Source organism: Polyergus mexicanus, unplaced genomic scaffold, assembly GCF_030449975.1.
Source record: "Polyergus mexicanus isolate NDT 795.1 unplaced genomic scaffold, iyPolMexi1.0 SCAF_1, whole genome shotgun sequence".
Taxonomy (NCBI): Eukaryota; Metazoa; Arthropoda; class Insecta; order Hymenoptera; family Formicidae; genus Polyergus; species Polyergus mexicanus.
Genome location: NW_027223321.1, coordinates 3,890,499 through 3,918,286, shown reverse-complemented (window position 1 = coordinate 3,918,286; position 27,788 = coordinate 3,890,499). Strand labels below are relative to the sequence as shown.

The 27,788-nt window shown below is 38.3% G+C and overlaps 1 protein-coding gene across 3 annotated transcripts in view; it reads left to right on the top strand.

Annotated features, from left to right (window-relative positions):
• The window catches only part of LOC138932059 (uncharacterized), a 158,227-nt gene that overhangs the window by 100,965 nt on the left and 29,474 nt on the right, over positions 1 to 27,788 (top strand). Inside the window, exon 2 of one of the 3 annotated variants that reach the window (XM_070293573.1) lies at positions 4,462 to 4,542. The exons of the other annotated variants lie outside the window; for them this stretch is intronic. Within the exon in view, the coding sequence (XP_070149674.1) occupies positions 4,462 to 4,542 (81 nt within the window). The remainder of the gene's footprint in view (positions 1 to 4,461; positions 4,543 to 27,788) is intronic. 3 annotated transcript variants of the gene reach the window in all.

The following is a 27,788-nucleotide window of genomic DNA, read 5'->3' as shown; positions in this document are numbered from 1 at the left end:
GTCTGCTAGAGAACGGGGAGCGGAGGGGAAAACCGGACCCCCTTCTAACGGTACGCGAGATGTGTGTGTGTGTGTGTGCGTGTATGATTATTATATTAAATTTATTATAATTTCAATTAAACGGCAATTATTAAGTAATTGAATAGAAAATTATTGGGCTTATTAGGTAGAAAGTACATTTGACGAAAAGGCACAATTTTTGTGTCTCGAGATTATTCGAAATTCGTTATTAGAACGCGAAGCGAGGAACTATGAAACATTTATTCATTAATTATTAAATTATGCGATGTAGACTCATTCCTTGATGTCGTAATGTGTAATTGCCTTTAGGACTATTATTACGGGACAATCTGTCGAAGGGGGAAATCTGTCTCCCGAGATGCATTACAAAGTTTGTTCAATTCTGTCATTATAATTAATCGTCTGAAATAAGTACGCTATTATACGTGCTGGATACAATGATTCAGCATCGCGTAATTAAGTTTATTTAACATGCACTGTTTCGCTCTTTCGGGAAGTCTTTCAGGCTTGTAACATGTAATAATCGAATATGTAATATAGAACTCCGTTTTAATTACTCGTGAATAATTTTCTTTTTTAATTAATTATAATTTTTTTCTTAAAATTATACATTATATTCATTCTTAGTTAACATTATAATATTCCAATGGATTTATATCGCGATTTAGATCTAAAAAAAGAATTTTATTTTTTAAAATATTTATATACATAAAAATATTAGATGTAATTATAATTTTAGCGATGTCATCAAGCTTCGGGAGGAATGTTGTTGTCCTTACATGCGAAACAATAACAAATTCTCGACAGATTTACGTAACAGCGCGTAATTGTTATCTCGTGGTTTCATGCGTTGAGTTTTTCGCATTTTATACCCGGTTGTCCCTGGGTGGTCGAGGACCTCAAAGGACGCACGGATCGGTAACGTTAGGTGAGAACCGTGAAATGAGTTTGCTTGATTGGAGCGACATTTCTTGCTCGCACTTTCGAGCCGCGCTTGAATGGATATGCATGTTAATAGATGTCCTTCTGAATTTCTTCTAATACGTTAATGGCACGGGATTTTTTAGAGAGCAAACTGAACTATGAAAGAAATAATGTAATTCTAAATTTATATATGGAATCAAATAATAAAAATTCGTTTTAAGTTTGATAAGGAATATTATTACACATACATGTACAATCTGCGTGTTTCCTATTCATTTTTGATATTAATTTTTACTTGGAATAAATGCAAACTATATACATAATCACATTCCTTGATGCCGCTCTTTTAATTTCCACATTTATCGTAACAACCGAGTGTTACCGGACGATTGTCACGAGGGTGTTACGCAAATGTTGCGCAAAGGATATGCACGACGGTCATTATCCGGCGACAAAAGTGCCGCGCCTTTCCCGGCATTATTCCTCGCGTTGCGAGGAAAACGAGAGGTGGAATAAGAAGCGCTCTCGATTATTCCGTTCGCGGAAAAGAGAAAATTGCAGACAAGCCGCCTGCGATCTCTCAGACGATGCGTTTATCGGCCAATTAGTTTCAGGTACATGCGAATTCAATCTCGTGCGAACACGTCTCTCGACGACGTGCAAAACGACACCGACATATCGATTCGATGGGAACAGTGCCATTGTCATTAGCGTGAAAGTCGGTTCTTCGTTTAATCGCGGATCTGCCACTCGATGCTTTCAAGGAAAGTATTCCGTATTCAGATATCGCGTTGCATTTATCATACGGACAAGAGTGCGGACAGACCGAGTAAAAGTAAAACGTCGGACGTATAGAAAGCCCGAGGCCTTATCGCGGGAACTTTCTAGGAATCAATCATTCGCAGAATTCGTAAACACTTTTAGTTTCGTCAAGATAAATGTGCAGAATCGATGAGTTAAAGCTATGGGCGACTGAATATAGTTTGATATAATTCTTTTTTTCATACGAAATTTCTGCGCATTTTAAAACGGGAGATAATTGGAAAATATAGTTTAAATAGAAGAATTTCCTTGTCTCGTTATATCGTTCTAAGGTTAAAATAATTATTCTTAAAAACGATAACACCATCGCGACGTTTTATATAATTATTCCTCACGGTCGTGAATTTACTTACACGCTTAGTTGCCGATAAAGAATGTAAAAAAATCTCAGCGTAGTAGTGTTAAGTTACGTGGCCAGATTTAATTAAATGTATTAGAGGAAACATATTATAATTTTTTGTGTATTACACACTAGATCCGGCTCTTAACTAATTGTAAAAGAAATTGATAGGCGTATAATTCAAGTGCTCCATAACGTGACTTTGTTAATCAATTATAATTAATTTCCTTGTAATGTTTATAAAACGTGTAATTTTAATGAGATTTGTCTAATTATTCGTATTATGAATCTCGCGTTACAAATATAAAACTATATAGAAAGATGTTTGTTCTTGAAATATTTTTTCTTTGTGAAAAATTTTTCGTGCTGTTGTAAGTACGTTATTCGCACGTGGATATATTCCTTCGCATCTTTCGTCGCGTGTGTATGTTAGAAATCAGGTTCTCCCTAGCGTTCGTCCTGTCTGTCAGTCGACGATCCGTGCAATAAACGAGGAGAATAGTCTACAATTTTTCTCCCGTCCGAACTTGAATCTCGAATCTGCTCCCGCTGAGTCGCGTTCTGTCAGTCTCGCAAAAAATACGGTAGCGGGCGAAGCACCGATATGACAACTAGTTCTTGGAATCGCGAGAGAAGAAAACGCAATGATGAGCAAAGCGTGAAAGGAGAAAATAAGAAAGAGAGAGAGAGAGAGAGAGAGAATTCTGTGCACGCAGTGGCACGCACATGAATGCACTTGTCGGCCGCATACACGCGTGTAAGAACGGTGAACCTGTTGCATCCAGGACAGGTGTGTGCGTACAGTTACATTGCAGAATGCACTTCGGCTTACGTGCCATCGCTCGATACACACATGTTCCTAAATATCCGGCAATTTTGCATCATAGAATTAATACAATTACTGCAGAAATTAGATAAACGTGATCGAATCAAGCAAGTTCGAAAAGGAAAGCCGCAAAGTAAATTTTACAGGAAATGAAACGAACAAAAAAATGTTTGATTTAAAATTTCTTTCTTCAGATCAAGTATATAAAGCTTATAAAGATGTTTGTAATTCATGTTGTTCTGTATTAAAATTTATTCGATCAAACAATTACTTTTTTATTCGATAATTAATTCGCTAACAAAAATTTGCATTTTTGACAGACTCTATCAAACTTTTTTTATTGCATTATTATTTGAAAGTAGTAAAGGTTTTAAAGACTAGTCTCCGAAAAGAATCCTTAATTCTCCCTGGGAACGTACATGCAATCTGCGCGTCCGACGCGAGTTTCTCTAAGGTACGATCCGACATTGACGGCATCGGCATCGTTGGAATTTGCATGATTAGTAAGTGATGCGCCAGGATGCTGACGAAGGATGCACCTGGGTATTCCATGCGTTGCTCACGCGAATGTATCATCAGCGACGGACGAAGGGTTTCTCGCAACAGCCGTGGGCGCTTTCCCAATGAGAAACGCGACGCACTCGAGAATTATAAATATGCATTTTGTACGCATTAAAGTTTTCTCTATTAAAAACAATTCTCTACTCGTCTACTCCAAACTTGAATACCTATAATGCATCGAAAAGGAATAATTACTTCGGCTTTTTATAAAAAAATATGTTAGATAAGTTATATTAATTAAAAGATTTAAATTATTTTATAATACATTAACATTTATACTACACGTTCCTTAGTTTTTATACGCGAAAATTTTAAAGCGCATCGATCTTGATGGAGGATCGATCGAATATTCCAACCCCACGATTCGATCATCGTAGCCATCATACTCCTTTCCATATAATCGATCCAATTACACGACACAATTTCCTGGCCGGACAAAGAATATACCGTGGCCAACGAGGCAACGCATTAGATAATGCATGCATTATGCAGGCGGCGGGCAAAAGCGACCGCGAGAACCGCAATGGCTATTAAAGCCCGCTCCAAAAAGACGCACGTGGTGCTTCGCATCGGGTCGGCGAACGTAAAAGAAAAAAAATGTAAAATCCAGATCGAGGAGCGCGTTATCACCCCAGTCAGATTGCTCCTTCCCTTTTCCCCTCCCGGTAATAAGAGGAACGTCAGACTGGCGTAATGGCTTGTGAGCGAGCGTGCCACGGCATCATAAATTCACGACGCGCATTTTCCGCGTAACGTTAAGTAGCGACTTCATCCGGCGGTCAGTACTTGCTCGGTCGATCCTGCGTAAGGACACGCCGCTTGCGTTCGGCCAGCCGCGAAATCATTGTCCTAACACGATTTTTTTTTTTTTTTTTTCGCGAAGATGTATATCGCTCGACGACGACGATACGTACGATTATGCCTCGTGAAACGCCTCGCTCTAATTAAAGTCTCTTTTTTTTTACAGGTACGTTGACCACGAATGTTACCGCGCGCGGCGCAAAACGGCGTCGGAAGCGTGAGAAGATCGAGGATCGTCGGAAGTATGGTATGATGCGTTTAGCATTTCTCGCGCGACTTGAGACATTCAAGTCTACCATCCATTAAAGTCCATTAACGATTTTAATCGTCTTGATTTTTGTTGCGACAAGTAGATAAATAATTATTGAAGCATGCTTGGTTGAGACAAGGAATTATGAGCTTTATTACGGTAATAGGAAACATTGTTTTATGAATTACAAAAAATTAAATAGCGTGAACTGCGTAATAATCAGATCGTGCCGAAAATAAAAGAATTGTGATTCCCTGTCTCTATTACTATTAATATGTATATTTTTTTTAAATTATATTTTCTTGATCAGATTTTGATTTGAATGTCTTTAACATTGATCTTTTTTTTTTATTAGAGCTACAGTAAAGCCTTTTAAAATATGACAAGTTTCCTTTAAAAATTCGATATAAATTGGACGGTTTAATCGATCCTTTTTGTATCTTATTACACATAATTGCTCTTCTTAGTCTGATTAATCTTTTTCAGTTTTTTGATCGTTCTTACGATTAACCGAATCATCGGAATTAATTCTTTAGGTGTTAAAAGAAAGAGGTTTCATTTATTAATGTCATTGCAAATTTTATTATATATTACTTCACACACATTTTGTGAACGTGCAAAATGCATATTGCAATGCTATTTTCGATCGTATTCCGAAATAAATATATTTATTTGTTATATTTAAATATATAGGAAATCTGAATTTTTTTAACGTAAAATTAAAACGAAATTTTTAGAATGCTAAAGTTGAATGGAAATAGTATTGGGACACGAAAATAGATCGGGAACGTTTATTGACAATTAATCGCGTGACAGTTCGTGACATGTGCAAGTCATCGCGATATATTCTTCTTCTTCAGCGTTCGTTCTTGGCGTATCCGCATTATACGAATTTTGAAGGAATCGTCGATGATGACATCTCGATTGCGATTAATCGCTTCCTAATTAAGTAGCGGTAGCGAACATTGTTACGAACGCATCCCTGCGACTAATTTTCTCCGCGACGAGTCGCAGGTGAAAACGCAAAGCGTTGGCCTTGCATCTGATTGCGACAGAATCTCGTGGTTGTCGACGCCATTCGTAACCGAATTATCTCATTATTTCATTAGGCAATGGGCTGCCTAAGCATCGAGTGTTCATAATTAAGCGTTTCGTGACTTGGAGTGTCGCAAAAGGAGGTGGTTCGTTTCCCGTTACCGCGAGGGTAGACATTATCCTCTTCCTTTAATCGTCCAAGGCGATCCCTAATGACGAAGGATTTTCGTCGACGACGCCCCTTTTGGTCTCGCGAAGAGTAACGATCGCTTGGGAAATCGCGTTATCATCTTCGATGACGACGGATTATTCTAACAACGAGCCTCTCTTACAATCTCGATAAACGAGTATTAGATTCTTAGATCTTTTATTATAGACAAGCAGAACGCAAGGCTAATTTATAAACATTATTAAAAAAATTTTACTCATTGACGAAGCTAAATTAAAATAGCAGAAAGATTCATGACTTTATTGAAACCGAGACATCGTGGTTAGTATAAAGTTCAAGTATCAATTGCGATCGTTAAATCGCGTAAATTTACTCAACGAAGGATAATTGCGCTCTAGATAGAAATACGATTATATTAACGATTATATTTTATTATGTCTTAGCAATTTCTTTGGGTGTTATTCTAGCGCGACACTCGTAAGATTACGCCAGTGTGACACGCGATTTCTCTGACCATTAAACTCCTCCGCGGCTTTCACCAGATTGCAGCTATCGCGCATTGCGCTGTCGCATCTGCATTTGATAGCGAGTTACATGCAACCGTTTCGCCCATTGAAAGCGCCGGAAACTTTTCTCTTCCGGCAAGAATGCCGCATGGCGGCATTTGTCAAACTAAATTTGCATAAACGATATGCGTGACACGCATATGCGAAGCGCGATACAGATATTTTACAATTATTTTTTTTTGCTCTGCAAAATAGTCAATAAATTTTTTTTTTTTTTTTTTTTTTTACAAAAGGTAGAATTTCAAGCAAAAAAGTTTCATGATATTAATATAAATATACCAAATTAATTGTAATCGATGAACATTAAAGCAATCGAATTTCAAGATACATTTTTTAAGGAAGAATATAAATTTTTGTATATGAAACTTTTTTTTAGAACTTAAAACATTAGAAGCTGTAATATTAAATTTATAGTTATATTTAATATATATAAAAATTTTTATACAGCAACGATTATTAAAACCAAGCATTATTTATTTGACATACGCAAGAATTTCTCTTAAATGTCCGTATAAGGAATTATTCATGCTTTGTAAAATTAAAATGTAGGCTGCTGTTGAAACAGTTTATGCCGTTTAAGTTAAAAGTGACGCAAGTAATATGTGTGTTTTTCTCGCGATGTAAGAACGACCCATTAGACTTTCACTGTTTATCGTAACCCGCATTACGTCGCCGATGATGGACGAGCGTGATGCATTTTTAGATGCAACGACCGGTGACAGGCCGGTGCAGTCCGCTACGTTTCGTCCCTCAGTGCTTGTGCCGGTTTAACGAACCGATCGAAGGCCGTGCATCGATTTTCGCGCGATCGGAATCTCGTAACCGTTTTCTTGTGTTTCTCATAATTTACTCATGTATGTATGACCAGCAAACCATATAAAGCACTTTTAATCAAGTACCAGCGAAATTAGCGAGCGATGATAAAAGAATGGTGAACTTGGGACGAGCGAACAACGATTCTTTTTTTTTTTTTCATTGAATCGCTCTTTAAAATTTTGTATACATTGATGAATAATAAAGTACAAAATATATAATTTACCAAGATATAGCATTGATATGCATAATTAAGATATAGCATCAAATCATTGATAGGCAGCAGATTTATATGTTGATTTATTTTTATTATTTATTTATTAATTTAAATAAATTTTTATATTTTAAAAATATAAATTAATTTTTATGTGACTCTTGAAACTAAAGAGAAAAATTATTTATATGTAACTTTACTTTGGATAAAAATAAATAATTGAAAAATTAATAATAAAAGTAATATAAAAATAATATAAGCCTGCTGATAAGTATTGCTAATAACAAGATAATTGAATACAAATCAATTGATAAATCTAGCTGCGGTTGCTGGTTACGCATCGGTTACGATAGATATCTTGGAATACTTGGATACCCGGCCGCTTCTCGCGGATATTATTCACGCTCGTTCGCAGATAATAACAGTCGTTTAATTTACTATTAATTTACTTACATTTACTATATGGTAATTCGACAATATTGGCTATTGTTGTATCGCTGACGATCCATCGATCACTACGAGATTCCATCAATCTCGCGGTATCTGAACTTATCGAGAGATCAATCGTCTGTTAGCAGGGATTTTTTTTACGTGAACTTACTTTGATGTCAAACGTTAAAATGCAGTTAAATTTTTTTATTAATTTACAACTAGAGAAGAAATGTCTAATCCTTTTAAAGGAACATCGAGGAAACCCTATATGCGGTATCCCCGTAAAAATATCTTGGATTCTAGCTACTATCAGGTATGTTTAAGGCATGCATGAACATCCCGTCCTGCCAGGAACGCGATGAATAAATGTAAATTCAATCCCGTAATAATTGCCACCACGGTAATCACTTTAATAGCCGCTTCTGCCATGGCGGGATGCCATTCTAGTCGCGATGCGATGAGAGCCAGCTGCATTAATGGATGCGTTTTATGAGAGCGCGACAGAATGCTTCGCCGTCAAAAAGACACAGATTCGTTGCTTGATTTAATCGACCGTTTATAAGCGCGTTTAAAAATATATCTTAGAATATATTACAATAAAACTTAATTATGTATCGCGCAATTTTTTATTCAATCATAAAGTACAGAAATGAAAAATAATCCGTGATATGTAGATATGTAGATAAACATAATTATTGTTCTATCTTACAAAGAAAATAACTATTTAATTAGAAAAAAATTATATTAATGTTATTAGTGATTATTTTCACTGAGGGATGTCAGGGATTATTCGTCACACACACACTGAATCCTTAAAGTTATTCTTCGCCAAGGAAGAAACTACACGTCCTTGCGCATTGCACTGACTTCAATTAAAATTAAATGCGCGCGCGGCTTTCTTGTTAACGACTTGTGGCACTCTTATTACCAAAGTTTCACTCTAACAGTAACACTCTGGTCATTTTTAGCAATAATTTACTTAAACGTCTTTCGTGGAACGTGCATTTGTTACACGTTTCGTTGTAGACATGCGTGAAGATTGAAGACTCGCTCGAAAAAGATGCCACTTCTGTTTTACGATTTCACGCCTCCGATATGTACATGCAAATTCAGCCGCTGAAAAAGAATCATGATTTATACAGTTGTATCATACAGTTGTTATATCTCGAAATAATCTTGCGATGGTATTAAGAGCAACATGCTTCTTCTTTTTTTTTGACATGATATTTATGAACTTCGTTTAAATTAAATTTGAATATGGTATTTAATATAGGTGTATCAATCATATGTCAATTTATTTATAGAACTTTAACAGTACGATTTTCAATTTTTGATTAGATGATTAATATTTTGAAATTGATCTTTTAAAACAGTAATAGCTCGTATATATAAAATCAGGCCAGAGAAAATAAAAATTACCGTCTTTTTTAATGTCGCAAATATTTGTTGATCTTGAATAATCCAACGAAAGCAACCTCGAAAAAGAAACACGTCGAATCTTCCCGTAACACTTTCAACACGTTGCATTAACTCGACGTTCGGCGACGATGACGAGGGGAAGTCATTCGTCTCAGTCATCGCACTTGCAGTGAATCCTTAAATTATCCAACCGGGATGAAGAAGAAGAAGAAGAAGAGGAGGAGAAGGAGGAGGAGGAAGAAGAGCGTCCTTGCGAATTCTCTACCTTTTCTCCTTCCTAACCACGGAGGCTGATCGCGAGACTCCAATTAAAATAAACGCGTTCGCCGCTTTTCTTGTCACCGTTCGGAGCAGCGGTCAGGTCGACGCTACCTCGTCACCTGACGCTTCTCCGAACGGCGAAAGACGTTTCCGAGCAGTGTCGTCGGTTTCCCTCGGGGGGGTCGTTCTCTTCTTGGTTCGTTATTCCGCGCTAGTCATCCTCTCTTCTGCGTCTGTAGGACGCTCGTCGTCGTTCCTCGCGAGTCATTCTCTTCAGCGCTGTTCTCTTTGGATCATTCTTCTTCTCGTTCTCCTTGAGTCGGACTCTTCTTCTTCTTCGTCGTCTTCTTCTGCCTCTTCTTCTTCATCATGAAGTACTTTTCATCTACGTTCTCCAAAGAATTCTTCGGTTACCGCTTTCTAATATCGTTTGTATCCCGAATTATTCAAGTAAATCTGAAGTAAAGATAATTGGAATTGAATGGAACATGGTAAAGTTTTAAAGATAACTTGGCTAATAAGTCGAGAGTCGGATATATAGATTTTATATTTCTTTGAATTTAAAATAGAAAATTAATTTTTTAACATTATTACACAGAGTATTATGAAGAATGCTATTTTTGATAGAGCAATTAGGTTTCCTGTCTTGAGATTAATATCTTTTTGCTACTGAGGTAAACCGAAGCATCCAAAAAGATTAGTCCGTTCCTAGACGCACTTTTTTTCGCTCGTACGAAAAAGAAACGGTCATCGCCGTGTTTCTTAGAGTCAGTCACGGAGGATCAGCCAAGCCGCGCGGCCGTTTGTGTCCGCGAATGGACGCAATTTCCAAGAGGCAGCCACCGCCGAGCAAAAAGCTTGAAAGATCTGGCCGCGTGTCGTGCGTCCGAGCGATCGCGCAGCAGCGTCAGAAGTCAATGCCAAGAGTGTCGTTAACCTTCTTTGCGGCAACATATGGCAACGTATCCTGACGAGGAGACATAGAGAAGGAGACGCCGCGGGAATCCGCGACATTCGAAGACGTGTCCGCCGACCGCAGTAACGCTTAACTGGCTGAAGAATGCTCGACAGCATCTACCGTCAGACGTATATCTGCGATTATTATATGATCGGATAGCGCGGTCTTTGCCTCCACAGATATCGAACTTGTTCGAGGAACGTAAAGGGTAGAAGTTCTGGAAGAATATGTTGAGGGGAAAAGAAAACGGATATATATTTTTTGGAGAGACGGACGAAAGTGTAAATTTTAATTAAGAATGATATTATCCTTCGATCAATAACGAATCGAAATTCGATTACGTCCTTTCTTTGGAACGAAGACATCACGTTTCCAATGATGAAATTATCTCCTCCCTTCGCGGAACCGATTCGGCTTCGGGATTTCATGAGCGTGTGAACGCCGTTAGAATCGTCTACCATGGGAAGGAGCTACACGCGCGGAATACTGACGAAGGGCCCGCGGATTCTGGATCCCTCTCGCGACCGCTCGGACATAATTATCATGTCATTATCTCGACCGGTTGCAGCATACTATGACGACGACGATGATCGCGCCGGGGATAGCGAATGGCTGGCACGTCGCGCCCGATGACAAGCGTCGAATCACCGCACAGGTGATTCCGCCCCACGAAGTGTCATTTAAATATACATGAAGCTGAGAGATGGGGCCCTTTCGACGGCGAGATACGAGCGACCCGAATACGCCGTGTCGATTACAAATCTGCCGATTTTTCGCGCGACAGCCTTTATTCGCGACATAAAGTAACAATTTCACAGCTCGAACAGGAATCCTCCATCCTCGTAACTGCTGATCCTCTGAGAATAATATAAGAGCAGGGTTTTTTTTTTTTTTTTTGAAAGTTGGTTTTTTGAAAGTAACGCGAAATTTATCCGGAATTGAAAATAGAAATTACAGGCGAACAAAGAGAATTTGATCGCGAAATTCTTGTTCGTCTAATTATTTTATCATCTGACACAGCTAATTATTTACATTTTTGAATATTAAAAAAAGAAATAGAGATAAAAAAATATATTATATATCTCAAAATACAATTTGTATACGCGCGAGGCAATCTTCGTCATTATTACTCCGACGAAGCTTGCTTATCTTTTAGGCGAACTTAGAATTCGGAGAAAAACATACCCTTCGAAGGCAGATCTCGTACTTGTTCCCTACGAAGCGGGATGCATCACGTGCGGCTACACCTGCAACGTGTCTCAGAATATATGCGGATGTATGCGCAGCGTCGTAAAAGTTTAGTTTTTTACGGAAGCCGGCTCGTATCGTAGATATTAACCCGGCTGCCGGGTTCTCAACGCGTGATATGCGATCCATGGCGAAACGTGATTTAACCGAGAATTAATTTACGCACTCCTGAAACTTCTCACTCGAAGCTTTTTTACGACGCAGGACGCAATTTTCTTTGTGTCTTGAAAACACATAAAGATTTATGAAGAGATAAATCATCAGATGAAATAGAATGATTTTAAAAGCGCAATCTTAACTTACTTAACACCATCTCAATCAATATAGTTGTTATTGTTGCATTTAAATTCTCGATATAAGTTCATAAATTTAAAAGTAATATTTCCAGCTGATTTCTCAATGTGATGATTCAAAGCATTATTACGGAAATATCGCTGTTCTTTGAAGAATATTGACATATTTTATGCGAGGAACTAATTTTAGCCGAGAGAAAACATTTTCCGCGTCAATCATATTACACGTGCTCGTGACGCTATGTCTAACTATGCGCTCGAGTGCATCGTCTTGCGGCGCAGCCTTGAACGGTCAACGAAGGCTAAGGTATACATAGCGTCGGGGCGCTAAAAAAATTCCCGCGCCGAGCGGTAGACTCGGTTCACCAGCGATAATTAGTAGCTCGTTGATTTTTCCAGAAAGACATAACTCATCATCCGTCAACGTAGGCTACCCGCTGAGATTCTCTCGAAAGAGAGAGAGAGAGAGAGAGAACCACGCGTTCAGAGAAGCTCACGTCATTTTCTGAGCGATTTTCCAAACAAATTACACGCATGCTAGACTTCGCCGTTCAACTTAGAACCTGTAATTTATCCCGGAGATTTATCTATGCGTCTTCTTTCGAAGATGAGAGATAGAACGTCGCCCCATTATTATGTCTCGTAGCGGAACGTTTCCTCGGGAAGAGAGTTTCGCGAGCAAACGGCGCAAACTTTGTATGTAAAAGCGGAAAATTTCTATTTTATTTTAATTTGTAACATTTTTATCAATAATGAAAAAAAACAATGAACATGGAAAAGAGGAAAAATTCACGTAAAAGGGATGGTTGGCGCGGGACGAGATTGGAAGTCTTACGTGGAAAGAAAATTATAAGCTTGTTGGGGTCGCGAAAGTACGAACAAGGACAAAGTCCGCCGGAAAAACCTAGGAAAAGATCGTGAGCGTGGAATAACTGAATACGAAGTTGATTGGAAAAATCTCGATGAATGTTTTTTTCTCACTTCTTATACCAGAAGAACAACATTAATTATCGTAATACAGAATTAATCAAAGAAGAAACTAACGTATATGTATTTTTTTTTTATTATAAGGATTGACTCTTGAATATTGAACAATACAATCATCAAGTTTGTAAAAAATTAAGGAGAGGTAGTAAAAAAGCACAATTATTTCATAATAATAATACATCAGTCAAGGAAGTTAGTAAAAAAAAAAAAAAAAAAAAAAAAAACCGATTTTTTAACTCTTCAATTTTTATAAGCAAATGTATCTCATCATGCATTGACGTAGATACTTGGGTGTATTTCACGCGTCTACATATTGCGATAATCTCAAGATGTAATTTGCATAATCGCGCGTACGTGGGTAGAAATATGTAAACGATATGTAACAATTTTCGCCGGCAGCATTCAAAGTATAACTGTTTTTCTTAATAAAGAAGAAGACAAATTTTGCAGAAGCTCTACTTTGATTTACAGTTAGAGGAACAGGATGTCACGAGGAAATCTCTATTAGAATCGCGAGAAATCTACAAATATATAGCTCGAAGCGTATTTTATACAGCGGTGCGTGTGATTGTTATGACCTATGGACGGAGATATACACGCACGTGCACGCACGATTAAAAGTCGGTGTTAAGGTAATATCGAATTATGGGGAACTTGTATCACGAATAGTTCTTATTATTCGCGCGCGCTTATTATTTGCCTCACTCTCTCAATCAGAGATATCTCGCAGCGATATGCAGCTCGAGTGCATTGATGCGGATACGTCATGCGGCGCGGAAAGTCATCAAGTCGTACCGAGTGTCTAGATGAGTGCACTCCCTTCACAGGTAGCAACTTTGACAGACGGTGAGTTACATGAAAAAGTCAGGTTTAATTGTCAAGACGCGACGTCAACGGTCGCTCGATGATTAAATCCTTCAAAAGATACAACATTTTGTTAGAATATTATTTTTATTTAATTATATATGATAATTAAATATTATTTTTATTTAATAATGTTTATAAAAAAAGATCAAATACGAGTCTATATCATTAAAAATTAAAGGTCTTAAAGATCATCATTAAATTTTATCTATTTTTACTTCGATTTCTCCTTTTTTTTTTTTTTTTTTTTTTTTTTTTTTTTTTTTTTTTTTTTTTTTTTTGGTGGAAACGGCGATACCATTTCACGTCATATACATCTACATGGAACAATTATCTTCGACTTTTTGAAGCAAATTAGGCATCGCCGCAACTGCGTTGCGTTAAAGGATGCATCAGACGTTGTGTACTTCGGTGAGGAACGCTTCTCGTTACAGCGCGTGTACACCTACCTATACCTCTATACCTACCCCATTCTACACATGCGTCTCGTCTCGTAACTCGGCCGTTCACTTTTATTATTTGCCGTTTTACGGCAGGAAGTCATTACCGCATGCAGATTCGCGGTGCGCCGAAGGCCGAAGGGCATTTGTGAGGTAAGCGAAGGGGGGGACTTAAGTAAAAACGAGCCGCGTATACGCACGACTCCTTCGTAGGGGCAGGTACGTGCTTTTGATACTTGGTGCTTTGTGCTCGATGCGAATCGAGTCCCCTCGTTAAACGTAAATGTGGGCGTTACATAATAGGACAAAGATGTAATATTCTAGGAGAATGTGATCTATCTTCTCTGCAATTACAAAAATGCATATATATTTGTCTTTCTTTTAACTTTCACATATAATATTCGCAATTTTCGATTTCTGTTTTATCTGATATATTTCAACTTTGTTAATACATACATATATATGTAATATACTATATAATATAACTTTGTTGAAATATATATTTTTTTTTTTTGCAAAAATATATAATGCGCGATATACATGTATGTATAAGAAATTAATATCTTGATTTGCTATAAACATTTATCCAATGAGCTTTTAAGATTGTTATCGAAAATGCGTGCGCTGCAAAGTGAAGAAACTCGTTTGAAATAAAAAGCATCTATCGACAGAAATAAAGTATGGGACGTTGACGGTTACTCTTTCGCTTCGCGTAAGTGCATTTGAGAATCACGCCCATTTATCATCTTGGTCGGCCAAAGGGTGGTTACCGCAAAGAAAGAAAGAGAGAGAGAGAGAGAGAAATAGGAAGATTGACGTACAATGCATTCGCGGGGATGATTCAGAACGGGTAATCCTTGACGATTTTTTTTTTTTTTTTTTTTTTTGACATTTTCTACGCGTGATTCAGTTCCAGCCGACTAGTATTATGCATCACGGTGCAAGGACCTGCGATGTCTATCCAAGGCTACTCATGCCGGCGTGAATAACGAATCGCGGCGATGACATAGATATCGATACTTTGGAAAGATTTGACATTAAACTGACGTATTTTTTCAAATTTATCACAGTTAACGAGATGAGAGAAATAACTCTTATATAAAATATCTAAATTATATAAATCCGGTGAATTAAAAGAATTGAAAAGTAATTGAGACGGAAGATAGAGAAAATGTCTACGGGAACTTTTGAAACAATTTCTGATTTCGGAGATAAATTCGTGAATTATGTGCAATAAATTTTATAGAAATTATATCATTTCTTAAACTTCCGTTTTTTACAAAATGGCAACAGCTTGGAAAATATTCAACAATTACAGAATTTTAAGTTTTTTTATCTTATCGTTTTCCTTCGTGTGGAACGGGAGATGCCCTTTCTTCGAATGCGAGCCCTTTAAAGACTCCGTGGAATAGTTTGTCCAAAAGGGAAAAATTGCTGACAATGGTCAGCCCGGATACCAGGACGATACGGATAGCCTTTGGGCCATCTATTCGATTACCATGCTTGTATCCTTCACTCCTTCGCAAGAGATCACATTCTCTCCACTTCCCCCAAAGGGATCATGTTCGCAAATTCTTCCCGCAATTTCTTGTTTGTCTCGCGGGGATATATCGAACAGTCTCCCTTTTCGTTTCGACGGCGAGAATGCACGTAAATCCTTCGAGCAGGATTTCACGTTTGGCGAGAAAGAGTTTGGATGGTTTCGGACGGTTTCTCAGTGAAATTTTTAAATTAGTTGCGATCATCAATATTTTTTTCTCGTGGCAAACTATTTTAGACGAAGTACGAATCTTCGGTTAAACATGCATAAAATTCTGTCACAAGTTGGACAGTTTTATTTTAAAATTAAAAGTACATTATATATTTTTCTTTGTAATATATTATTATTATTATACAATTATGTTAATAAATTTAACAAGTGACAACAAGAGAAGGAGCGGTGATCTATCTTGTGGAGAGCGGGAGCACAGCTTTCGTCATTATTCGTAACTCGGGACGAGGACAAAGAGCCTATGGGCGAAGGGTCGTTGCATCCTAGAAACAGTCCTTATACGATCGAAGCCGCAATGCGGCATTGTCTCAGCCTTTTTCTTGCCTCTAGCAGAGGAGGCTCTTTTCTCGCGAGTTATATAAGAAAATGACCGTTCGTGCTCTTCTACTAACGTCTGTCGCCACCTACGTATATATGTATTTGTATGTATACCATGTGCGCGCACGTACACATGTCCGATACGCGTCAACGTGTCGCGGCACGTGTAAGGTATAGGAAGGGCTCTTAGGCTAGGTTACGTCGGTTAGGTCTTTAACCGAGCGGAAGGAATGCCAATCGGTTGCAAAGAAATTTTATTTTTGTTGAGATATACTTATAAATCTATTATTCTGATTATAATTTATTATAAATTAAAAAAAAAAAAAAAATGTTAATAAAAACTATTGATAAAAATTTACGAAAATGATTAGATGGTAAAAAATAATTAGAATAAATCTTATAAATTCCTTAATTGTCAAGATTTTGATAATTTATTATCATTAAATTTTGTGCCGCATCTCCCCCTTATTATCTACTATTAGCATTGAAGAATCGTACATCGGAAAAACACCCGATTCTGTTTCTCGCGATTTATTGTATTTCGTAAGAAATAATTTCTAAAGGGAGTGTTCCGAGATGATTCGGTACATCGCGCGGAGACTTCACTCTTCAATGGCTGTGGGACTCGTTTCATTGTCTGGAACACAGCGTGCTCGCGATAAAACGGTACAATCGATTATTCGTGCGAGGATAATCGCTCGCGCAAGCAAGGTTTCTCCCTTGTACAAGACGAAACTCGGGCGTGTCTCTCTTTGATGAAGAGAATATCGTTGCGCACATCGCGCTTTCGTTTCTTCCAAGATCACTCTACTTTGATACGATAAAATGAACGTCCGAGTTCTCTTGTTCCGTTTCGATAAAATCGACCAACAATTTGTCACACCGCATTTGTGACCGCGTTCTTGCGTACGTGCGAATACTTTCTAAATCGAGATACAAATCTCGATGATTGCGATCAGTTTAGGAGAGATATAATGTTCTAAGATCTACGAAAGATCTCTCCGCCATTCAAGAATAAATCCTATTTTAAGTATATGCAAAAATTGCGCTTTAAATTAAGATAAAATAATACCGAAATTAATTCAGATATAATGACACATATATATATCTTTTTTCTTATTTAAGTACGCGTACGAAAATCAGTTGAGGCGGTGCATCTTTGTTAGCTATAGATATCCCGATTATATTAAAATTCTGTTCAGTCTTAGAAGCCGCCTTAGAAGCGGCCGTTAAGAGGCAAACGAAGCCGGGACGACTTGTGTAATCTCCGACGTGCTTTGCCGTCATCTCACGAAGCGAGTGCAGTCGTTGCACGTTCGTCTATGATTCCTCGAGCGCTATAATCGTAGCGAGAGAGGCAGCCTCTCTGATGTGAGTACACTGTACGTACCGAAGAGGCTAGAGAGAGTGAGAGAAACGCAGGAACGGATCTACACGAAATTAATAAAATCTAGAAATTTAACGATATTTTTTTTTAACAGATTCCAAAGAAATAAAAAAAAAAAAAAATCTAAGAAGATATGTATAGAAAAGAAATTTAAGATGGAGATCAAAATATACGAAAGCAAGAATTATTTTAATTTTAAAAGATACGTGCGGTTAAAAAAAAAAAAAAAAATTTGTTGAATTATTGAAAAATTTCAAGATGTATTTCTCGTTTTTTAGGAAGATTTATATTTCTTTACTAAGTTCCTATAGATCTTAAAAGGGATTAGATTCATGCTTCGAGAGATGATGATCCGCTCCTGAAGAGGAGAACGGCGTACTCGGCGCATCAGTATTTCTTCGTTCAGTATTCTCTATGTCTCGTTCTATTTCTCTCTTTTTCTTTCTCTCTTTTTCCTGCGATTCTCCTCTCCTTCGTTCCCTTCTAGTTTGCACCGTCTTGCGATTCCAGCAGGCGGAACTGCCGGTATATCAAGCGAGCGACCTGACTTTTTCCTCGTTCAGGCTTCCTCCATGGGGCTGCAATACATTCTGAAATCGTTGATTTCCCTCTGTCGAAAGTTTATTGCTGTTTTCCAGCAACACCAGTGTTGCTACGATGCAAGGGGAACAAGCACGCTGTGCTTGTTTCTCGATTCTCGATGTTTGCATTAAATTTAACGATGCCCATTCTTTCGTATAAAATTTCACAGAGGAAATAATGCTCTTAAATTTAACTTTTTATATATATTTAAAAAAATTGTCAATGATTTAATGATATTGCATCTTCCAACAAAAAAAAAAAAGAATGTATGTTTGATAAGATTAATAATACTTTATAGCAAAGAAACGCGGATATTAGTAGATTCGTACTCATCTCTAATTTTATGATGCATTTTTTTTTTTTTTTTTTAATATTGGATTCTGTTATCATATGTAGATCATCGAAGTGTCAAGAGTTTGATTTTATTCTACGTATTATATTTATCACAGAATATAACGAGAAAAAGGATTATACCTTGTCATATCATTTCAAGTTATTGTTGCGTATGGAGAAGACGGGGAGACACGCGCGATCGCCGTGTTATTTATGCAACTGTACGCAATGGGTTTCTGCATTAAGCAGTGGCATGGCATCGCGGACTGTCTCGAATCGCCCGACTCTGAATCATTCATTCGTCCCGTGCGATGCACATTCGTCCGCTGTACTCTCATGATTCCTTTGTCGCCTCCCGTATATATCGCGGTTAATATCCCGCGATGCGCAATACTGAATCGCTGAAGCGTAGGCAGGGACACGATCGGGAGAGAATTTTTCTTCTTACGGACAATCTATGCATATCTCTCGTTAAAATATCGCGAGCTATTCGATTTATTTCTCTGACAATATCTCTCATATTTTTATTTATATTTAGCTTCGAAAATTCAGAAAATTATCTGATAAATATTTTATTATCGCACAAATATTTATATCTTATATTTATATTTGTCGAATTTCTCAATCGATATTTTTATCGAAAGACGAAAAGCATAAGGGTGTCCTGCTTCTTCCGATAGGAACATAAGTGTACGCAAGGTCGTGTCGAAGCGATCTAAACTTATTCCCATCCCGAATGGCATTCCTATGGACGATGCGCCGAAGGTGCGAGCGTGTTCTGCCTCGTGTCTGGAATACCAACAATGTGCTCGGTCCATGCGCTCACGCCGTTAAGCGCGGCGGGTTCTATCGATATACGCCGATCGATTTAATATATCGGCGGTTGCGCAACGGGCGCCGCCGTGCATTCACCCCAGAGAGAGAGCTTGCACTTGCCTGGCCGTGTACGGGAGGAAGATGTCGGTCGTGAACGATACACGGGGATATTCGCGTTCGATTCCAGACGCGAGATATCGCGCCGCGCGCGCAATTGTTTATTCAGGACTCGCTCCTTGTATTATTGCTAATGCAACAGACGCGGCTCCCGTCCGGACTGATAATGATAACTAATATTCGCGAGTGTCTCGTCTTGAAACGGCGATATTGGAATAAAAATTCTAAAGATTATTCTGATTGATAGTGCAAAGTCTTTAATGCTTCAATGTATTTCGGATTCTTCATTTGTAAACAAGTCTCTCTCTTTTTTTTTCTTTTTACTTGAAACCAGATCATGTGTGTGGGCCAAATAAGAGAAATTGCATTTGTCGATGCGATGAGTATCGAGACGTAATACGCGAGTTATACGCGAGTAGTTACAGGGAAATATATGTAATCCTGAGCCGAACGTGTAATTCGAATCCGTATATACATTCGTATATACGCGTGTAATTATCTCGACGGATAATGACGATAATCGCAGGCATTTAACTTGGCGCGTCTCTGTCACGGTGACTAATATTCATCCTCACCCCTGGTGCACGCGCGAATTTTTGCAGTCCGGCGTGACAACGATTATTTATCTACGTTATTTATTGCCTTCGAAATAATTCTCGCCTCTCGCTTCGGCTCATTTGTAAATGTGTCGAACGTTTTATTCGGGTACTTTGCCGTACGCGCGTACGTACGCGTACGCATCTGGACGCGGGATCTCTCTCGTTCTCACGTGTGCGTGTCTCTGTCACGTGCGTGCGTCAGGTGCGAGACGGCGTGAGCCGAAGACGAAAATGCACTTTGTACGTTTTGCCCGTCGCTGCATTTCGTGCGTTAATAATAATATCGATTATAATAAAATTGAAAACACTTGATCGGAGATTTTTGATAATACAATAATATTTATGTGAAAAAGATAGGCAAGTTGTAACGAAAAATATTGAATACTAAATATTAAAGCGTTGTGACAAATAAGAGTCTGCAAGATTTTTTTAAGGAAGAAAAAAATTTCAAATTTATTACCATAAATTTGAAGTCGAAATTATTCTCACAATCAGAGAGAGAGAGAGAGAGAGAGAGAGTACCATGTCTCGCTTTAATATATTAAATGTTTTCTTTCTCATAAGAAGAACCGAAATACAGAAACAGGTTTCGCTTATTTACCGGTATCGTGTATCAGTTGAAATATACGCATATCATGCATATATAATTGTTAACAACGCATTATCATATACTCATAACAGGGTCAACGAACTTTTAAAAGCCGTCCCTTTTTTCACAGTTCGATTTTAGAATCATTGAATAATACGATCGTCGTTCGTGAAAGTGCTGTTAGCTTTATGTCTCTAAAAAATGGAGAGATATTTCTCTCTTACTTACTTCTTCTAATGCCGGTATCTTTCTTCGGCTACCGTCGCAAGAGGATCGCCTCGGACGTCTTCTAAGACTACTCGAGGAAGACGTGTAGGATCTGTTTGATCACCACGACCGGAGGAGTGCACCGGTGGCTGGCGAGAGGAGAATGTAAAACGTGGGCGGTAGAGTTTACATAGGAGTTTGAACGGTTTGGAGTTTCTCGTTGGCGATGGCTCTCGCCGGTCGAGGGTAGTAATTCAAATCGACAGTAACATCCATTTGGTTAAGGGGACCACCCCTCTCCACCGAGATACGGATCAGTGATTTATAACTGGCTGCCGGAATGCGTGCGAACATAGCGACGTCTCCTCCGACATCATCGATATCCATTATTGCATTCGAATTCGGCAGCGGTAGATCGATATTCGCGAACTTCGCGGCTGGATCTGATTTCGTCAATTAAATTTCTGTTAAATCCATTTTAAATGGATCTAAGAATCCAACGATCGAAAGGAGAAATGACGTTAGCTCTGAGATAGTATATGTAATCATTTATTTAATTAAATTTTTTATTTACATAGATGATAACGCGCGCGTAATCTGAATAGTCATAATATTTAAAACATCTTAATTCAAGATCGATTAAAATGAATGAAATGCTACACTAAGCTATTCTAAAGGTATTATACTTAATTATATCGAATTCTAAAGGACTAAGCTCGCGTCATCGTTATGTAACACTCGGATCATCCCGGAAAGACACGTTTTTTTGGGATGATCCGAAGAGAAAAGGAAGAAATGGAACGAAGGAAGGCGCGATCCTTTGGAATTATATCATCGCGCGCAGGTAATTTAAAGAAAGTTATTTCGTCTCGTCCCTTCCTAGACGATTAGCGTAATTTTTTTTTTTTTAAGCCTAGACGCTGCACGTCTAGGCCAATAGGATCATTTTAGAATGCCCTTGGTGGAGTACCGGGACCAATCTTGACGGGCTCTTCCCTGCTCGACCATAATCAATATATTTATTCGCATATCAAATTCCTCTCGAGGCTACTTTGGCCGGGTAAAAACTGGCTGCGAATAGGCAATAAATAAACATTATATAAATGAGTGTAACCTTGACATTGCATTCGCAAATTTCTTTGCATATGTCATACAATTCTAGAAATGTATATCGTTTATAAAAATACGAATCACAAAAAAAGTATTATTTTCATTATTTTATATATAACAGAAAAATTGAATTTTACTTTACATAGAAAGCTCTTTCTCTCTCTCTCTCTCTCTCTCTCTCTTTCTTCGTCTCTCTAATATTTCTCTTATATAATATATGCTATTATAAGAAATAAATGTTTAAAAATTTTTTACCGCATTTATATTACATCGTTTCTACAGTCTTTGCTGTAATAAATTAATTTCGATTTTCTTTAGATTTAAATCCAATTTGGATCTGATTTGTTTCATTTGAAAGCAAGCACGGTGTTTTACGGAAAGCCACCGTGCGAGTAGATACCTTCACGATGATACCTTTTAACCTTCGCGATTTTCTGCATGACCCCGAGGGGCCAGCTCAGGCACAGGCCCCGCATTGTAACAATGCATCATCTTGTCGCGCTGGGAGGTTCGGTGCTCCAAGGCTGCCTGAACCTGTGCGACTCCAACCGCGGAATACAATGGACGGTTCAGGCGTAGCGCGACCGCGTCGGTTCAATGCTTACATTATGACCATCCCCGTGGCTTGGCACATGTAACGATACTTATCCTCTCGCGGGGCTTTGTCTCACGCGAGGAGAGCTGAAGGGCGGGAGTAAAAATTTGCGTGTATTAAGACTCGCTCGAAACAGTCCGACGCGATGCTTGAGCCGCATTGAATTCATCAATGGGTCCTTTCAGATCTCTCAAGGCTTTTTCTCTAAGCTCACTCTTTCTATGACTCTTCCTCGCGAGTTTCTCGATAACTCTCGCGTAAATATATTATTTATGCTTCCTAGTAACACCTCGCCATCTTTACTAAACTCGACCGAAAACATTAATCGGTACAATGTCAGTGTAAGAAAATTACACCATCTTTCTTAAAATTATTTCCGTCATTGATCTCATGTAGTTTATGCATGGTAAACGACTCGCGTCGATCGTATTATGAAACGAGGGGATCTTTCATGGATTCATCGTTAACGACAGCATCGATAAATCTACAGGGTAACATCGTTACACACGCTCGCAATTTAGCCGACATATTTGAGACCGCGCGACCGGCACGTTGCTCTTTGCGGGAACGCTTGCTCTTCGTCTTGAGTCGTGACTTCGAAGAGCCAGACCGGTGGATGATCCCGTATATACATTCTGTGTATCGTTCTCTCTCGTAGCGCATCCACGCGCGCCTTTATGTAACGCGCGCATATCGGAACACACGGGCTCATTAGCCGTGGCATTGCCTGCCGGAAGACGATCGCCGTGTAAATTATCGGCGTGTGCACGATCTGTTTGCGATCGGTCGACTAAAGGGATAGGTCGCGGCACCGCTCCACGGGGGTCAACCGAGGTAGCGGTACCGATGCCGTCCCTTTGCCAATAGTTTGACGATTTAATAAACGAAGGGCGACGAAAATGAATACACGTATCTACATCATTATTCGATATAATTTTAATCAACATTTTACAATATTTTATATCGTATAAAATTTATCATATATAATTTATTCCTCATTATAGCGTTTAATTAATATGTTAATTAATTAATGATACTATTATAATGAATCGTTTTATTTTAAAAAAGATATACAATATATATCTATTTGAGAAAGATATCTTTACTGTTAATTCTATATTAAAATAAAATCCGCGATATATCCCAGATATATGCGTAACATTGATAATTCCATATAAAGTAAAATTCAATCTTATACATATATTCTTATAGCGCTATATTAAATAGCTAGAAGCTCGTTTTTCTAATACTTGCAAGCCGATGTCTGCTGAATCTCTGTCTGATCGATTACGTCGAGATGATCGATCGAGAGTGATTCTGAAAGATTCGCCTGACGCGATTTCTGGGCGCTCGTTTGACTAACAAGCGGGATCGTCGAAATATATATATATATATATATATATATATATATATATAGGATTAGGGCTTCGTTAGCGTGCAACGTCACACGCAAAGTGCCGACCTTTCTCCGCGCAATCGAGGTTCAACGTCCAAGCAGGAGCTTGTTGCATCGGCGAGTGACGGCGTAGATCGCCTTCGGCGCTGATTATCGGCTGCAGTCTCTCGACGTCGAGCCGCTCCGAGATGACATCCTGCGAAAGGATCGCGATGAATTTTCTTCGATAAGCGCCCGAGGAGTCGGGTTACGATTTGCATGGCCGAATTACGCATACAAAAGAACCTCTGCCTCTGGGCTTAGGCGACGGGTAATACCCTGCGAAGGATCTCTCGCGAAAGTATCGCGTCGTCTCGATCTCTATTTCGAGAGTTGTCTCGGATATAAGCCGTCGTTACTTATCTCCCGTACGATCGATCTAGTCGTTCTGAATTAATTCGTTACGCGCAGCAGCTTTTCATAAGTCACTTTATATTGCCATTGAAATGATCAAGATTTAATTTTAGATAAATTAAATTAAATTTTATTTATTTCGATATTAATTATACAGATACAGATATATATAAAATCGAATTTAATTTAATCTCAAATATACCATAATAGTGTTATTGTATATTACTTATTTATGTATGTACGTCTCTATATAAAGAAAAATGATTTTAATAGCGACTTTTATATTCATATTTGGAAATATTATTACGTAATGCGTGATGACTGGGAGACGCTGATGGTTCATTAATCAATTCGGATGCTCACAGACAGCTGGTCTGCTCGTGCCCGACGTCAGCAACATGTCAATCGAAAAAAAGTGTCGTATTTCTAGGATAGCTATTAAGAATCTCGAGTATCCGTGCATTCTTTGGCTTATATAATGTGCCTCGAAAGGCAGTTTAGATGCATTTTTCACGCGTTTTCCTCCGCGCGATTCTTGTCCCAACCGACATATAGGATGCTGGAATATGAATGGGGTTTATAACGGCAATGAACTTCACCGCAGCGCGGAATATTTTTTCTACATTGAATTAACATATTTATAATATTTACGATGATTCGTTACAACGAGATAATCTCTGAGAAAATTTATATATTAGACGCATGATTTTATTGCGTCAAAAAGTTACGATATACATGGGTACTTTATGTGATTTTATCGATAATATCTGACAAACATTTTAAGGAACATAACATCACGATTCGCGATGTAGCGTTGACATAAAGGGTCAAGCATGAGACATCCGTAAATGAGACACGGCGAATAAGATATAGCCTTCGTTACTTTCGAATCTGCTGTCGAGTGATGTATGTTCGGCAAGGATCGCAAGCGTACAGTATCGCTGTTTTTTTCACCATTACTCTTCGTACGTTACATACGTGTGCCGGAGAATCGTTCGATGACTGATGGCGATTGTCCGGTACGGGACGACGCGACCGTGATCTTGGTGGATAGCCTTGAACGCGCGTGTTTCAGCATAACCGATTCGTATATGTGTATATACGTGCCGGGTATAAAATAATTCTTCCTTTTCCTCGAGACCGATGCCGCACTATATCTCGATACTGTCGGCCGCGCTCATCGTGTATTTGTTAAGGATCACTCGAGTATGCAAAACAGCGATATATAAGTAAAATATCATACTGTTCACTGAAACAATATCGTAAAAAAAAAAATTAGCATATGCTAATAATTTAGATGCTATATAAATATATATATATATGGTATGTGTATAATAATCAATTACATTTTTAGGATTTTTGTTTATATTAATTTAATTGTATAATTAAATATAAGTAGAAACAAGTGGAATTTTTTTTTTTTTTTTATGGATTTACAGTAGCTGGCTCTGTGGTGTCTGAAGATGATTTAGAACTCGCTGTATTTCAAATACGACATGCGATTACTCTTTATGCGATTTCGAGACGCATCTCAACATCCCAACGTTAATCTGCGCATAAATGTTACTTTATGTCATTCGCGTTTCAAGGAAATTATCTTCCTACCTAGTCGCGCGCGAAAACTAATTGCAGCCAAGCCTCTTTTCTATTTCTTAATTCACAACGAACGATATTGACTTATCAATTATTTTACACATTGACTATATTTACTAAGCATTGTATATCAATTTATATATTAACTATTTTTTACGTATATCCTTTATTTTACTGCTTTTACACTTATTTGAATTTACAATCGTTTTTGTTACTAATTATTTAATTATTATTTTATCGCATCAATAATACTATAGCTATGCTGCTATCTGAAGTTAATTATCTAAGATATAAATAAAATGTAAATTGCACATTGACATATCTTATCGCAAAATCGTTTATTATAACTCTTCGCGTAAGCAGCAGAAAAGAATGCCTATCCCCCGACGAGTAAGGTCGATACAGCGAATCGTGATGTCCCGCTGATGCACGACTATGATAATAGCGCGCGCTTTTCTCCGTGTCCGCGTGATATCCGGACGGAAGATATCTTAGCGGGGCGTCGACGTTTAAGGGTCGTTTTACATTCGCGGGAACGAAGTCAACGATCTTGATCGTGATCGCGCAGGAGAAGGAAAGGGAACGATGTGGGCTCGATACGCGAAGATGATCCTCCGGAATAAATTGCGAGCGGCGAAGATGAATTTTCACCTCGGCGCTGGACGGTGGATGCGGAAATAACGCGTCAATTACGTTAGAAAGAGAGTGAGAGATATTAGATAGAAAGGTACAACACGAACTTAAATCACGACCGTGTACATTAATTCCGGATAGTCGCAATTTATATGATTTATATTCAATCATCCGCGCCCTCGGGCGCTCGTACGTTATCGCGCGAATTTTTCACGCGAAGCCGGCACGGATTATTCGCGGCTACTTAGACGCGCGAACGATTCGTTAAGCTTTGTGAGTCAGTATCGAGCCGAGTCAACACATGTAAAGCGCACAAATCTGTGCGGTAGACTTATATTTTATAGCCATCTCACATTTTACAGCTATAACAAATATACTATTCTATCGGGTTGGATGAGGAACGTGTAAAACCGGAGATTGTGAGAAGAACGATAACTGAAAAGTGGAGAATCAATTATTTGCGAAAGTTCTTTATCTCGTCGCTCGTTTTTTTCACGCGGCGATTAAGAAGTGACGAAAGTAAAAGGGCAGTCATTTTCTAATGAGAACTGATTCGTATTTTTATATTAGTTATCAAAACAATATCCATCGCGTAAAAATGTTTGCATGCAAATCATCTGATTTAATAATCGTAATTTTCCAATTCAACTTGATTATCAGATAAGTAATATAAATCAGATAAAAACGTACTTTGAATATTCAACGTTTTTAATATTCGCGTACTACTCAGGACGATCAATATCTTCGCGTGTACAAAGCCATGCTAATTCCTCTTTTCCCATTATATCGCGCGATCGCGTTTCGATCCAGGAAGCGTTTCGGGATGCGGCTGGCTACTTTTTAGTATGTCGATTCGACCGTCCGCGTTCCATTGTTGCCTCGAGATCTGCATACGATTTAATGGAACATGGAGAAGCTCCATTGTGCGTCCCTGGAAGTCTTATGTAACGACTCGATGCACGATAGCGTCACGTAATCGTACACACGAGTTTGATCCGCCGATACCGGAAGATCCCTCAAGCAATATACTCGCATAATCGTAATTCGTAATTCTTATTTCATCATCGCGATCGTTCCTGCGAGAATATCGCGCAAAAAATTCTAT